General features: G+C 44.8%; 1 protein-coding gene across 4 annotated transcripts; it reads left to right on the forward strand.

Annotated features, from left to right (window-relative positions):
* The first annotated feature begins 824 nt into the window (after positions 1-824).
* LOC113581136 (suppressor of cytokine signaling 7-like) lies at positions 825-11,757 on the forward strand. Of its 4 annotated transcripts, none has more exons than XM_027016076.2 (10): positions 825-2,689; positions 3,165-3,217; positions 3,823-3,927; positions 5,832-5,927; positions 6,035-6,180; positions 6,806-6,974; positions 10,218-10,346; positions 10,847-10,982; positions 11,192-11,324; positions 11,697-11,757. In XM_027016076.2, exons 1-9 carry the CDS (start codon positions 1,227-1,229, stop codon positions 11,298-11,300), a joined length of 2,406 nt encoding a protein of 801 aa, XP_026871877.2. In that variant the 5' UTR covers positions 825-1,226; the 3' UTR covers positions 11,301-11,324; positions 11,697-11,757. The 4 variants fall into 4 exon arrangements, with proteins under 4 accessions (XP_026871877.2, XP_026871878.2, XP_026871879.2 ...); XM_027016077.2 differs by having other exon boundaries at positions 3,168-3,217; XM_027016078.2 differs by lacking the exon at positions 3,823-3,927.
* Positions 11,758-14,244: the final 2,487 nt, after the last annotated feature.

Genomic DNA, 14,244 nt, shown 5'->3' on the forward strand with positions numbered 1-14,244 from the left:
GTTTATAGAAGCTGAGGTGTGTTTTAAATGTTGGGTTTACCTCTTTAATCTAAAAACTGGCTCAGTCTAAACCTCAATGCCCTTTATATTAACACGATTTTTTCCCACATATATAATTTTCAGGTGTTCTAAAAGTTTCCTTTATCAACATATTTTCAGTCATTTCATTCTGTATTGGCAATATTTAAGCAATTTACAGAAGTTGGTAACAGTTACAGGAGATGTTAGACTGGTCCCAACCACAACAATCATGTAGATAACTTGGGCAGGAAAATGCTTCACTTCCTTGTATGATCGTCTAGCCTTTTGTAAAATTTGTAGTTTTGGTTTATGAGTCTCATTGAATAAATAAAATTGAATAAAGGTAATTTTTAATATAACTCAACTGCACTTTGACGAAGTTTGATAAGTTTTATAACTGCCTTGAAATTTACATAAATTATTAGTTGATCCTATTTAACTTTATTACCAAAATAAAGTTGCATACATGCATGCCTTACAACTCTACAGATGAACGTACTGATTTTTTTGTAAATTATACAGATTTTATCACGTTAAAGATTTAAACTAGTGCATCTTTAGATATTTGAAAACGTTTTAAATATATATATTTAGTTAATTTAGTAAAACTGTATGGCCCTATTTTCGTGGAGTGCCAAGCCTGTTGCGTGCAAAATGGCTCATTTTACCCCGTTGTCCCCTGCGTTTTAGCTTCAGGACTATTTCCGTCCTTCCACACCGGAGAGGAGGCGAGAAGCGCTGTTGACACACATCTGCCTTAAAGTCGCGGCCCCTTTTTTGTCTCTGGACGTGAAAGGGGCCAACGCGCACATGGGCTCGCGGAAGTAATACGACAACGCGGGTGGGGTTTGGGAGCGAAACGGACGCGAGCGAAGAGCCTCGGGCTTTATTCTACGGCGCGAGGCGTTCGGTTTCTCTGGTCCGGTAGAGAGCGAGACGGGAACAGATGATTGATGTCGCGGCGGCACAGCCGCCAGTTTCGTCCGTGTTTACCGGGGAGTCGCAACTGCAACAAAGGGACCTTTCCAAATTATTTCTCTCAATGAGATGTTTATTCGAAACGGCCAAAGAGGATCGTAGGGCTGAAGATGGCTTGCTGCGTATAGCTTAACGATGTTTACTTCCAGCAAGAATTGGTTTTAGGATTACCTAAGGAAACAAAGGCGGCAAAGAACAATATTGCTCTCAACTGGCTGGTCAGAATAATGACTAACGCGCAAGATATGTCTCCTGATTTTGTTTTGATGCGCTTGGTTTCTGCAGCGGAACATGATCATTTGGATGAGGAGGATATACTGTCGAGAGGCGGAGTGATTCCCGGATTCGGGAAATCAGTCTTGGGGCATCATCGCCACAATATCGGCAATGGATTCAGATTTGATCGCGGCAACTCGACCGCGGGCCCGGCGACTCTTGATCCGAGTCATTCACAGCAAGAAAGCGGCACGGGGACGCTCGACGACGGCGCAACGGCGATTCGACCCGCGCTGTCTCGCACGCCTCCGCCCCCCGACTTCTCCGTGTCCCCGCGCTTCGAGTTCCCGCACGGCGCGACTAAAGGTTCGCGAGCGCAGCTCATGGTGTTCCAGAGCCTCCTTCGCCCGGGCGACGGGGTTTTGGAATGCGGCGTCGAGGAGCCTCGTGATTCTGACAAGCAGGGCGTTAGTGGTGTCAGTTTACCGCGCGGTGCTGTCAGCGATACTACAAACTACGGCACAGACACGCACCAGAGCCATGCAATTCAGAGATTTCAGTGGACTCCCGTTCTCAAACTTACTAAGGTGGACGCAAATGAGGCTCAGGAAGGGTTGTGTCAGAGGCATCGCCTTATCTCAGATACTCCAGAATGGGTACCTCTAGGGGATAAAACACTGCACTTCGGTACAACTCACGCTCACAAGCCAGTCAATGCTACAGGCTCTTGCATTGAGGATCCTGTCCTTCATCTTGCCAGGCGGCTCAGAGAGCTCGGACAGGGCTCGGATGTTTTACGGAAGGACGGGGACATCCCCCTCTGCTCCTGCAAGAGTGTTCTGGCATCAGCCACCAGAGCTCACCCCGGAGAGGACCCAAGTGAGACCAGCGATGCCCTGTTGGTCTTGGAGGGTTTGGGTGCTGAGGAAGTTGAGCTGAGCCCTACGGTCTGCCACAGTGAAGGACTAAAGCGCAGTTCTGTTGGGCAGCCGTTTTCCCAGCATGGCGGCGATGGTGTTGACAGCTCCCTCAGTGGCCTCATGCAGCAGGTCCAGTGTCTTGCGGGGGGTGGCTCCTGCACCTCCCAACCCAGCCCAGCTGTCCCCGATTCCAGCGGTTCACCCAGCAGACCCCTGACTGACTGCCCCGTCCTCCCACTCTCGGGTCCTCTCCCTCAGGACACAGCAGGTGTGACCGCCCCTCTGAGCCGACCCCCCACGCCCAAGCACGTAGGCTCCCCTCTGGACCTGATGACCTGCAGAGGCCAGGACGCACATAGAGGCAGCCGGGTGAAGTCCAGGAAGGGCTCACTGAAGGTGTGCCTGAGCAAACTGTTCCGCACCAAAAGTAGCAGCAGCAGTAGCAACGTGGGTCACGGGACAGAGAAGCGGCCGTCCCTGGACTCATCCACCTCATCTACGGGCAGCCTGGTGGATGTGTGGGGCGCCTCCAGCCTGGAGCCCGATACTGGCAGGTCAGACAGCTCACTACGCTTCAGAGTTATTTTATTTAATTTGTCTTCTTTATTGTGTCAAGTTGAACTCTGAACACTCCTCTTTATATTCTTTGCATTATTAAAATCGATGTCGTTGTAATTAGTAATTAAACTGGAGGTTCTGAGAAAGCTCATTCCTCAGTTTCGTGTTCATCTGTGACGTCTCTGATGGCCTACGTGATGAGCTGAGGTCGGGGTGGCACACCATGACTCCTGGAGCACCGACGTCCTGCAAAGTTTGGCAATTTTGCTGCTCAGACCCACATGACTAAACTCCCAGTCACTTGTCAGGTTTAGTGTGTGTGTGAGCAGGAGAATCTGCTGTGCTGGAACTCCAGCCATCCAGAACCAGGCTTGTACACCCCTACATGAGAGAATGCACAAGGCTCCCACTGCTGTGTTTTCTCTTGGTCTTTTCAACTGATCATCATCACTTTTCTGTGTGTTTCTGCAGCAGGTCTCTGCTAGCCAGGCCCCAAAGTGCTTGCTTCCTGGTTCCCTTCACTGGTAAGTTTATCGTGTTCACTTCTGCTCACACGTTTATTTACATTTATTCACGTTTCTTCATGTTTACTCACCAGCTCAGATACAGCTGCTTTGCCTCTTTTTAAGTAATTTTCAGTCAGTCTTTCAGTTAAGTCTGAGCCTTTTCGGTCCTTTCAGAATGTGCTACTAGCCTTAGTGTCACCTTCAGCAGGAGTGGACTGACAGTTTGCCAGGTGGGAGGGCATGGCCTTCTCACCGGGTGGGGTTGTTTTTGTAGGGCAGAGGTAACGTCCATAATCAAACAGAGGGCGTGATATTTTTTCAAAAATGTAAAATGAGTAAAAGAGAAGGTGCTGAAGGCTGTACTGATCTCTCTAGATTGAAAAATGCATTTGATGAGTCTTGCGTGTGTAGTAACTATGTAGTGAAAAATATTAATATCAGACCCATGCATGTGGCCGTGACTGACGTCAAAGTCTGATAATGCATAATAAATTATTTGGCATATCACGCCCCTGTCACTGAAAGTGTTCAGTATAATCATGATGAAGTTATTCAGAGCAGAAAATTAGGTTAAGGAAGGAGAAGGTAACACATTCACATCTCTGTCTCTTCCTTGGGTCTAGGTGAGACTATGTCCCTGGTTGATGTGGATATTTCTCGAAGGGGGGCAAACTCTCTTCATCCACCTACTCCTCCTCCTCCTCCCAGGAGAAGCCTCAGTCTGCTGGGTACTTCCCTACACTTTCTCTTCCTCTTTACAATCCTTTCTCTCTCTCTCTCTCTCTCTCTCTCTCTCTCTCTCTCTCTCTCTACATCTCCCTCCTATCTCTCATTCTCCTCCCCCCCTCTCTCTCGCTCTCTCTCTTTTCCTCTCTGGCCTGGTTTCTGTTCTTTCTATCAGTTCCTCCTCTGCTGTTTTTTGCTGGCGGCCATTGTGGTTTAGCTGCTGACCTGTTCAACATTTCCACATGAATACACTAGAACATGTGCGCAGACGTTTGCCACCCACACGCCCTTGTCCATGTTTGACACGTTTTGTCATTGTTTAGCATTGGCCATGTTTCTTCATTCACACTTTTTTGACATCAAAGACCTTCAAGTAATATTATGTAACTTTATGTTGGGTGTTCCATCCTGTGTAGGCTGGAAGAGCTTGTTATGAGTTATCACTCTAAAAACAGTCATCAGTAGTTGGCAGTGATAAAAAAGACATTCAGAACAACTGCAATGCACTAACCACAGCTTGGCTTGTCATCTTCACGATGTGTTTGTGCTTGGCTAAATTGTGTTGCACTGTTCCAGTGCCACCCACAGACCGAGAAACAGGGAGGAAACCAAAAGTTTTGCACTTCTGCGTTCAGCTATTGTGCTTCTTTGTTCAGCTGTTGTTCTTCTTTTTGCAAGACACCTTATGTGAACAATCGCAGGGTTTTTTTTGTTTTGGGTTGACCCATGACATCACTCTCATTCCTCGGAGAGTGTGACTGTTCACACTCATGCTGCATTTCTGCTGCTGAATGTCTTCTGCTCCAGGGACATTTGGCTGCTCTGCTGACTCCACGATCAGTGTATGAAACGTTAAGTTCCACACTGCTGTTTTGGCTGTGAGTGGTGATCCCACCTATTTTGGGAGCACAAATGCAGTCAGGCTGTGGCTTTCTGTTGCACACCATGCAGGTTGCATGTGTCTCTGTGGACTGCATGTCTGTGTGCTGGTCTGTTAGGTCCAGCTGGAAGGATAGCATCCAGGACATTTTGCACAACCTGGATGTGTTAGTCATACTTGCTCAGACTCGGCGTGTGTGTGTGTGTGTGTGTGTGTGTGTGTGTGTGTGTGTGTGTGTGTGTGTGTGTGTGTGTGTAAAGAACACTGAGTGAGGAGCGTTAACGGCCTGTACAACTCAGCATTGGTTCACTCATGGGTGGAAGCTTCTCAAGAATTTACACAACCCCACTCACACCTAGCTACCTAGATTGTGGAGGATTTGAGCAAAGAGCTGCCTATGTGTGCATGGGTGTGTGTTTGTGTGGAGGTTAACTGGGCACAAAACCTCTTTTAAAATGGTACAGCCCTGTACTTTTGGAAGTGTACATTTTGGATTTCAGTGTGGGAGTGTGTCTTTGCTGCGCAGTGAGAGGAGGTGCTGCCATTTAAAGGAAGACTCAAACATTTTTAACCTGCGGGCTCATTTCAGTTGAATGCTTGATCATGCGTATGACATTTGCTTCCACATGCAGAGAGTGTGTATGCCTTCAGTTCCCCCACGTTCCTCCTGTGCCGTGTTTCACTGCCAGTACTCGCCACCTCGCGATTTGACCTTTTGACTCTTTCTGCTCGCTCACCTGACCCATTTCAGGTAGGCCTGAGTAATTCGCTGAGACATGGTAGACCAGTAGAGAAAGTAAAACCAGCAGTACTTGTTGACTGGAAACCATAAGCTACAGGCCTTCATCATGTGCGTTGGGGCAGAGCTGGCCAAGCACGTCCCTCAGTGGGGTTCTCAGGACTGGGGTTGGGAAACAGTGATGGAGGAATTGTTGGCAGATGATAGGGTGTGATGCAGTAGGCTCCCAGCTGGCAGTGTGCGGTCATAAACTGTCCCAAGCCTGCCTTCTGTCTCTTTGTTCGCAGACGACTTCAGAGGGCGTCCGCCCGGCATGTCCCGGCAGTCTCTCTCCCTACCCCCTCCCACCCACACCTCCATGCAGCAAAGTCTCAGTCTCAACGGTAACGTGCCACTCGGCACTTCCCTGTGCTCTGAGTGAAAGTACCATGCTGCTCCACTGGTCTTGAGTATGTAACCTCTGGCACTGTTGCACTCACCTGTGCTGCAGATACCTTCCTGTGCAGCGTACCACAGCCCGTACCGCACCAGCCCGACAGTCGATCGGCCACGCAGTTGGAACAGCGCCCCCTGCTGTGCCCGCTAAGCCGACCGGACGCCGGCAACTTCGCTACCAGCCTGAGAGAGTTAGAGAAGGTGAGACTTTCCTTCATTTCTCTCGATCTCTCTCCCCCTGCGCTTCCCATTCTTTTTTTCCTTTGTTCATCTCTCTGTTTCTCTGAAGGACTAGAACACTTCCCTTTAATACTCATTTTGTAGTGATATTAAAGTTTTCAACTGGTTCCATGGTGAGGTTTTGTCTCCATACACTATTACTTGTCTGTGAAGCATGCTCTAATGTTGTGGTCCAACCCCATCCTCAGACTACTCTGACTGACATCACGTAGCCAGAGTTCTTCTCATAGCAAATGAGATTCTTCATATGTGGGTGACAGGTAGTCTAGTCACATAAGAGTGTGTAAATGGACAAATCTTGTCATTGTTGTTGGACAGCTCATATTCTCTCAAAAATCCCATTCTTATTCATAAAGGTGCTGGATTTATATATTGTTGGTTTTATAACCTTGCACAATGTTGAAGTGCCAGAGATATTGCAGTCCTTTACTGCTGAATGTACATTGTACCTGTCTGTCTGTACAGGTCTGTCTGAGTCTCTGCTGTCGTGATGATGTGGTCCTTCTCTTTTTTTTCCTGCTCTGCATGTATGACACTGATTTGTGCGTTTGTGTGTGTGCGCGTGCGTGCGTGCACGCACGTGCAGTGTGGCTGGTACTGGGGACCCATGAACTGGGAGGATGCTGAGATGAAGTTGAAACACAAGCCGGACGGTTCATTCCTAGTGCGCGACAGTTCGGACCCACGCTACATCCTCAGCCTCAGCTTCCGCTCGCAGGGCGTCACACACCACACTCGCATGGAGCACTACAGAGGTGAGACACGCCTAAAGCTCCATCTCCAGCTCTCGCTCTTCTCATCCACACACACTTCTCACTGTCACCAACATTACGAGGCACTCCTGACTTGCAGGTGCATTTTTTTTAAGTGTACAATTACAAAGCCTATCTGTCCCTCTGTCCCATTTATCAGTCTGAAATTTTACACCTGTAAAATAAGACACAGGTGCAGCAAATGACATATAGTCAGGTGATCTCAAATGGTCAGGTGATCTCACTGGCCAAGACCAGAGCCATGTAACCAAAATGGGCTCCCAGTAGTTTTAGCAGTGTATTTGGGGGGGTTCATGTCCTGCTGCCGTGCGAAACTCCAGGTGCTGGGGGCATTCGTCATCCTGCTGTTGTCAGTAGTCACATTAATCAGTACAGACAAATGAGAGAGTTCTACTTGCACCCGCATACAGTTATGCCCCCCATCTTTCACATATTAAGTGGTGTGCTTTGCATCATGGACTGTTCAGTTATATCTTCACTTATCTCTTCCCATCACTCTGATGCATGTCCTCTTATCTGTCGTTATCACTCACATTGTTGCAGAACTCTACAAACCTTTTTTATGAACTCCTTATCGGTCCCTACCCTTGCATTTCAGTAACCTGAGGTTTATCAGTGCTGTGCATCTTGCGTGTCTGTTCTCATTATGATCGCCTCCCACACATCTTTGATGCGTTCACCCTGATTAATGTTCATGACATGTTCGCGTGTGGGTACTTTAATGAATGTATTGTCGTTGGAGTATTGTTAAGCAATCTTCTACTGTGGTCTTCCATCGTCTGCCAGATTACTTGCTTACTTAAGCTTATCATTGCAGCCTTTCTTTTTAAACACTGCACTAAGTAGCCGATTGTGATAGATCAGCAGGCCAATGTGTCTGGTTGATTTTATTCTCATTCTTCAGCTTCATTACAAAACCATCTTTGGTCCTCATATTGAGAGGAGACAACAATAGACTCCAGCTACAAAAGGCACATCTGAAAGCAACTCCAGGCATTTTGTTAGCTCTCTGATGCATAGTTCACCCAAATGATTTTCTCAAGTTATTTCTAAATGTATGTACCTCTCTGAACCTCTTGGTATTTCTCTTCTCTCTCTCTCACACTTGTCTTTCTGTGCAACTATTTTCTGTGTTTCTGTCGCTGCTTCCCTGTCTCCCTCTGCCTCCGTCATCACCCATCCAGCACCTGACCACAAACCACACACGCAGTTGGTGTAAGATGGAGGCAGATGTGTCAGTGTTTGTAAGAGTGGGAGGTATGTGCTTGCGTGTTGAACTTCAGTGCTGCCACACACTAAATTCCCTTCACAGAGATTTTCAAAAATGGTTAAATACTGGGTGATTACCTGGAATTGGCTTCAACCCAAATGAACAGTATTGATGGTGAAATAAGAAGCGAAGTTGCCCCCCCGCCCCCTTTGGCCCTGGGTTGGATGGTTTGAAAAAGTGGAACTGTTGCTCTTCTGTTCAGAATGTTTCCTGTTTCCTTTGAATAGTTGTAACAACTTTCATGTAAATCTGTAACAACTTTCATCCCTTCATATTCAGTCACAGTTGTGGCTTTTGTTTTGATCTTTAGTTTCTCATTTAAAAAATCCTAATATTTTAAAATTCCATTTTAGTTTAACTACAGTTCTTGACACAGAGAAGGACACAAGGCATTGTCTATAATTAAATTCTTGGCCAGTATTTTTAATGTTTTTGCAACTCAGGGTATGTAACAAGATTCAGATGGCTATGAAGGTTCTATAAGAGTCAAGCTAATGATTAACTGTGAGCAGCTAATTCTTCTTCCAGATTATGTGGTTTGTCATTTTGCTCCTGTGATTCAGTTAACACATTACATAAACATGTTTGGAGTGTAATGGTTCTTTCTGTGGCCCAGCTGGCTTTCCTTGGGAACTGCTGCATGTTCCTAAACAGACCAAAACAGAAACATAAAACTAATCCCAAGTAAAAGTAGCTCAAGCAAAAGACAGGATGCTGCCAAGTGTCTTTTGATCTTGGTACCCCCCCCCCCCCCCCGTGCGCCCCTCTACCAGTTTACTATTGGTCTTTTATAGGGGAGGTGGGTTTACAATAGGGCAATGGCTCCACCCACAGCACAGAAGAACAAATCGAAGGTATTGGAGAAGAAAGTTTCAAAAGTAGTTTTCTTAGATGGCTGATATGCATGAGAGCTCCCTGAAAGCGGTTTAGTCTATTCATCTGTTAGGTGACTTGTCAAACCAATCTCATGACATTTTTATATACATAAAAACGTTAAAATGGAGGTCTTGGCAGAGTCAGGTGCTAGGATTCATTAGGTGCTCAGAAAAATAATTTTGAAACTACTTTTGATGGCTAACTGTACAGTAGAGGCAGGCAGTAACTCTCATTGGCAACATTGCTATACATTTGCAACCCAGTTTTCTCTCAACTGTTTGAGTGAGGCATGTACTTACACCAAACCTCACACTGTCTGCCAGCTGGATGGCCAAACACATGTGCAGGTGAGTGAGTTTTGCTCACAGGATTCTCTGCTAGTTCTAGTACCTTCCAGCCAAATGGGGTTAATCACTGCTGGAAGCCAAACTGGGGGTGACCAGAAAAACATGGTCATCTTAGTCAATTGTTAGCCAGTTGTTCCAAATAAGAGCCCTAAGCAGCGGTTGCTGTGAGTTGAAGGTTTTATTGTGTTTTGTTTAATTGGCTTCACAGTTTGCATGGTTTTGTATCTTAAAATGTATGTCTGCATTGTGGTCCTTTCTTGCTTTTCTTAACCCTTTTTAGTCGAGCCACTCTCTCTTTGTTTTGTGTCGATGTCTAGACACATAAAGGAATCTTTTTAATGAGGCTGTTAATTAAAAAGGAAAAGTTGTCCATTAATTCAGTTCAGCAGAACCAGAGCAGTGTTGGTAGATATCAGTCTGCATATATGTATGACCAGTTAATGTCTTCTGCTCTACACAGCTTTCAACAGCAATCCTTGATTCTCTTATAAATGGATCATAAAATGGACACACACACACTCACAGGCTCTCTCTCTCTCTCTCTCTCTCTCTCTCACTCACACACACACACACACTCACACACACACACACACACACACACACACACACACACATTTGCCCTTCCTTAATTTGCTTTCTCCCTCAAGTAAGAGGCGTAGAGATGATGAGTGTAGGTTCTGTCCAATCCTGTGTGTGTCCTGCCTGTGTGTAACTCTGTTCCTGTTCCCACAGGTACTTTCAGTCTGTGGTGTCACCCCAAGTTTGAGGATCGTTGCCATTCTGTTGTCGAGTTCGTTGAGCGGGCCATCATGCACTCAAAGAATGGCAGGTTCCTGTATTTCTTGCGCTCTCGTGTTCCTGGTGAGTTAGGGTTTTATTTATTTACAGAGCTAAGAGTCAATTTTTACTGAGAGAGATGGGAAGCTCTCTTAGATTGCTAAATGGAGAGGGAGGAAAGGATTGTGTGGTAATGAAGATTGTGAGGTGATTTTTCTTTAAACACATCTCTAACTGAACAGCATGCATGCAGCTTTGCAGAAGATTCAATGGCAAAATAGCAAATTGTAGAGAAGTATGCATGTTATGTAAATGGAGTGTCTAATTTTTAAAGGTTACCCACTAGATCAGGAACATGCATCAGTAAATAGGACCATCGTGAAGTTCTTGAAAGCAGAAACCATTCCCGATCCAGTCAGATTTGAGGGTAGAAGCCTGTAAACTTTCAGATTGCAAGTCTTCTAGACAAATCATTTGGGTGCATCAGTGCAGGGGAAGAAGAAGATGCAAGGGAAAGAAAGATTGTGATAAGTCTAAAGGATGTAGGCAAAATGAAAAAATCCCCCCCCCCCCCCCCCCCTCAGGTCTGCCGCCGACTCCTGTGCAGCTCCTCTATCCGGTCTCTCGGTTTAGCAGTGTTAAGTCCCTGCAACATCTCTGCCGTTTCTGTATCCGCCAGCTGGTCCGTGTAGACCACATCCAGCAGCTCCCTCTCCCCACGTATGGATCACTCACACACACACACCTGTGACTTGTGCATTGCTATAGGATTTGTGTAAAATGAAGCTAACATTTGAAACTTGCCTTCACCCGCCCACCTCTCTCGCTCTCTCTCTCTCTCTCTCTCTCTCTCTCTCTCTCTCTCTCTCTCTCTCTCTCTCTCTCTCTCTCTCTCTCTCTCTCTCTCTCTCTCTCTCTCTCTCTCTCAGACCTTTAATAGTGTATTTGCGAAAATTTTATTTCTATGATCCTGAGGAGGAGAAGTACTTGTCGGGGCGGGACAGAGGTGTCACACAGGAGTCGGAGCTTCACACGTAGCATTAAGAGAAAACCGGATAAAAAGTAAGTCACAGATATGTCTCGCCCTCTGGTGGTCACTGAGGGTTTAACCAAAAGCTAATGTAAACATTCCTGTTTATAGTGCCATTAGAATCTGGAATTTATATGAGAAGCTTGTGACTTCTTCATTTGATTTTTTTCTTGCTCTATTTATCTACAAGATCAAATGCATTAATTTGCTTTATTTGTTACACATTTAAAGCTAGTTTTTAGTATGCCCTTAAGGATCATGTTAGGAGCCTTATCATGCCTTTGAAAAAGTATTTTGGAAAATGTATCAGTACATTTGGTAAATTTGATGTAAACAACCAGGTCTTTCTAAAGACCCATGTTTCTTATTTCTCCTTTCTGAACTAACCTCTGTTTTCTTTGTAGGTCTTTATTTTTGTGGATGGGTACTGTGGTTAGGGCTGGACACTGGATTAATGAAATTTGACAGACATACAGACAGACTACTGATGGACTCTGATAACTCCTCCCTGGGGTGTTTCCATTGCACTGCTTGGTTTCAGACAATGATCCTCCCTCTTCTGTCAGCGGAGGTGATGGGGATGTTGGAAACCAGCTTGACTTTTGTCAAGCATTGCGTGAATATAAGTGAGCCCAAAATAGTAAAATGGACATGCAACCAGAGAGGGGAAGGGCTTGTTGAGAGGTGGGGCTCCAGATGTTTGAGCCACTCATCTTTTTTTGAACCTCTGTCTCAGTAAGCCCTGCCCCTCTTTGGTGGGTGTAATAGGGGGTTAATATGTTTGTTTGCAAGATTAAGGGTCTCCTCCAGAGAGCTTTCTTAACCCTCTGCTAAGATATGAGATTCCTCTTATGCTTGTGTTCCCTCATGGTCTGTAAAAGCATAAGATGTATGTATGTATGTATATGTATGTGTGTATGTATGTATGTATGTGTGTGTGTGTGTGTGTGTGTGTGTGTGTGTGTGTGTGTGTGTGTGTGTGTGTGTGTGTGTGTGTGTGTGTGTGTGTGTGTGTGTGTGTGTGTGTGTGTGTGTGTGTGTAAATAGTGTATGTATGGCCTATTTGGGGCTGCTGGGAGATGTTATATTATTTTGCAGAGGTCACATCTCACTAAAAGTCACAGTGGTTTCTGTGGGTAACAGGACTGTTCTCACCCAACACATCTCATCAGAGACACCGGAAAAAATAAAAATAAGTTGATGGCATAAAATGGCTTCTGTGTATTTTGGCGCTTGTCTCTCCCATTGGTTTGGTGCACATTTGGTTTCGGTGCTTAAGTCTCCCACCTGTTTAAGACTATACATTCAACCTCACGACTGAACATGTCTTGAAATAAGGCTGCAGGGCCCTAGTGAGTGCATGCCAGAGCTACTTCAGCTCCAATTCTTGCCCACACTGACTGCTGGTTCAGACAAAGAGGGTGGAGCATGTCCAGACTTGGTGCTCTTTAGCTAGGTATTCTGCCTCAGAATCCATTCAGCTTCTTCCAAACATTAATAAGGACCTGCTGGCATTCAAATGTCTTTAGCAGTCTTAGCCATTTGTCTGAGATCAGGTTTACAGTGGTGTAGTCTTTGCACAAAATGTGCTGCTTAATTTTTTGGTTTGCGTCTCTTTGTTCCATATCACAAAATCACACAACACAGCACAACACCTGCCCGAGAGAGAAAGGTGACACAATTATTGGACGACAGTCTGTGACATTTTAGCAATTGGCACTGCAGTGCAATTCTGGTAAATAATGTTACTCAAATTATTATTTTTTAATTGTTTACAAATATGACTTTCAATGGCTGCAATAAACATGCATTTTATGTGGTGTTGAATAATACAAAGAAATATTTAAAGTTGTAAGCAATGAAGTGATGCAGTGAGCAGCTGGTCCAGCAGTGGGCGTTGAGCCAGGCCTTTGGAATGTAAGATAAGATGAGCTGTTTTACCCTCCTTATACCAAAACACTGATCAAACTGCAATTTGAGGCATTTTTGCATTAAATTTACAAATTTGTCCATAACACAAAGTTCTCGTTAGTGAGCAGTTATTTTTAACATTGCTGAAGCAGTTTTATTAATTATGCAGACCACATGCACAGATACCTGGTTAAGGGTCTGCAGACATTCTGGGTCAGACAGTCTAGATAAAGAAGTAAATATATCTTCTTTTTTCACTCGCCAGCAACTTCAGTGGACTAACAGCATATTGTAAACTGAATTTAAAAAATGTTCTCAGTCTATCTATCCTATAAAAATACCAACGTTTTGGGAAACTTGGATGTCATTCAGATTGATGTGGGTGCAGAGAGTCTGACATTTTTTCCTTGTTCTTGTATTTGTTGCAACTGCACAGTTAGTGAAACCAATTAGCTCACAGTGCACTTAGGAACACTGGTACAGTAATGAAGACCTAAAATGCACGGAAAGGGTCCAGCAGTTTGAAGCTGGTGGCATGTGGGAACGCAAGTGAGCTAGCAAAAAGTGCTTTAAGATGATTCCACAAAATATTAGTTTTTTTTGTTTGTTGTGTAGTTTTAAATGCTTTCTGAGGTTCTTACATTTTTGGCATAGGCAATTTTTATATTTCACTCTCACACAGAGACTTTCATCTAGAGTTAGCAAATTTTGGCACGTGTAGAATTTCATCTCTCGTGCAAAAGGACTATATAAATCTGACAGGAATGATATATGGCATGTAGATTACTAGAGGAACAAATATGTAATGTGGAATCAGCCAAAATCATAATATCTCCTTACCATAAATAGTAATATATATATAAAAACATACATATTTATTTAGTATTAGATTTGTTTTGTGTCAGCTAGTTGTGTGTGAAGGAGTGCTTATCTGGAAAACATTGTATACAAAGAGGTCATAATAATGTAAAAAAAAACAAAACCAACATATAGAGCCATGATCATATGATTTTTATAGCCGTTTGGCACAAAGGTGTTTGT

Source organism: Electrophorus electricus, chromosome 8, assembly GCF_013358815.1.
Source record: "Electrophorus electricus isolate fEleEle1 chromosome 8, fEleEle1.pri, whole genome shotgun sequence".
In the NCBI taxonomy this organism is placed as follows: domain Eukaryota; kingdom Metazoa; phylum Chordata; class Actinopteri; order Gymnotiformes; family Gymnotidae; genus Electrophorus; species Electrophorus electricus.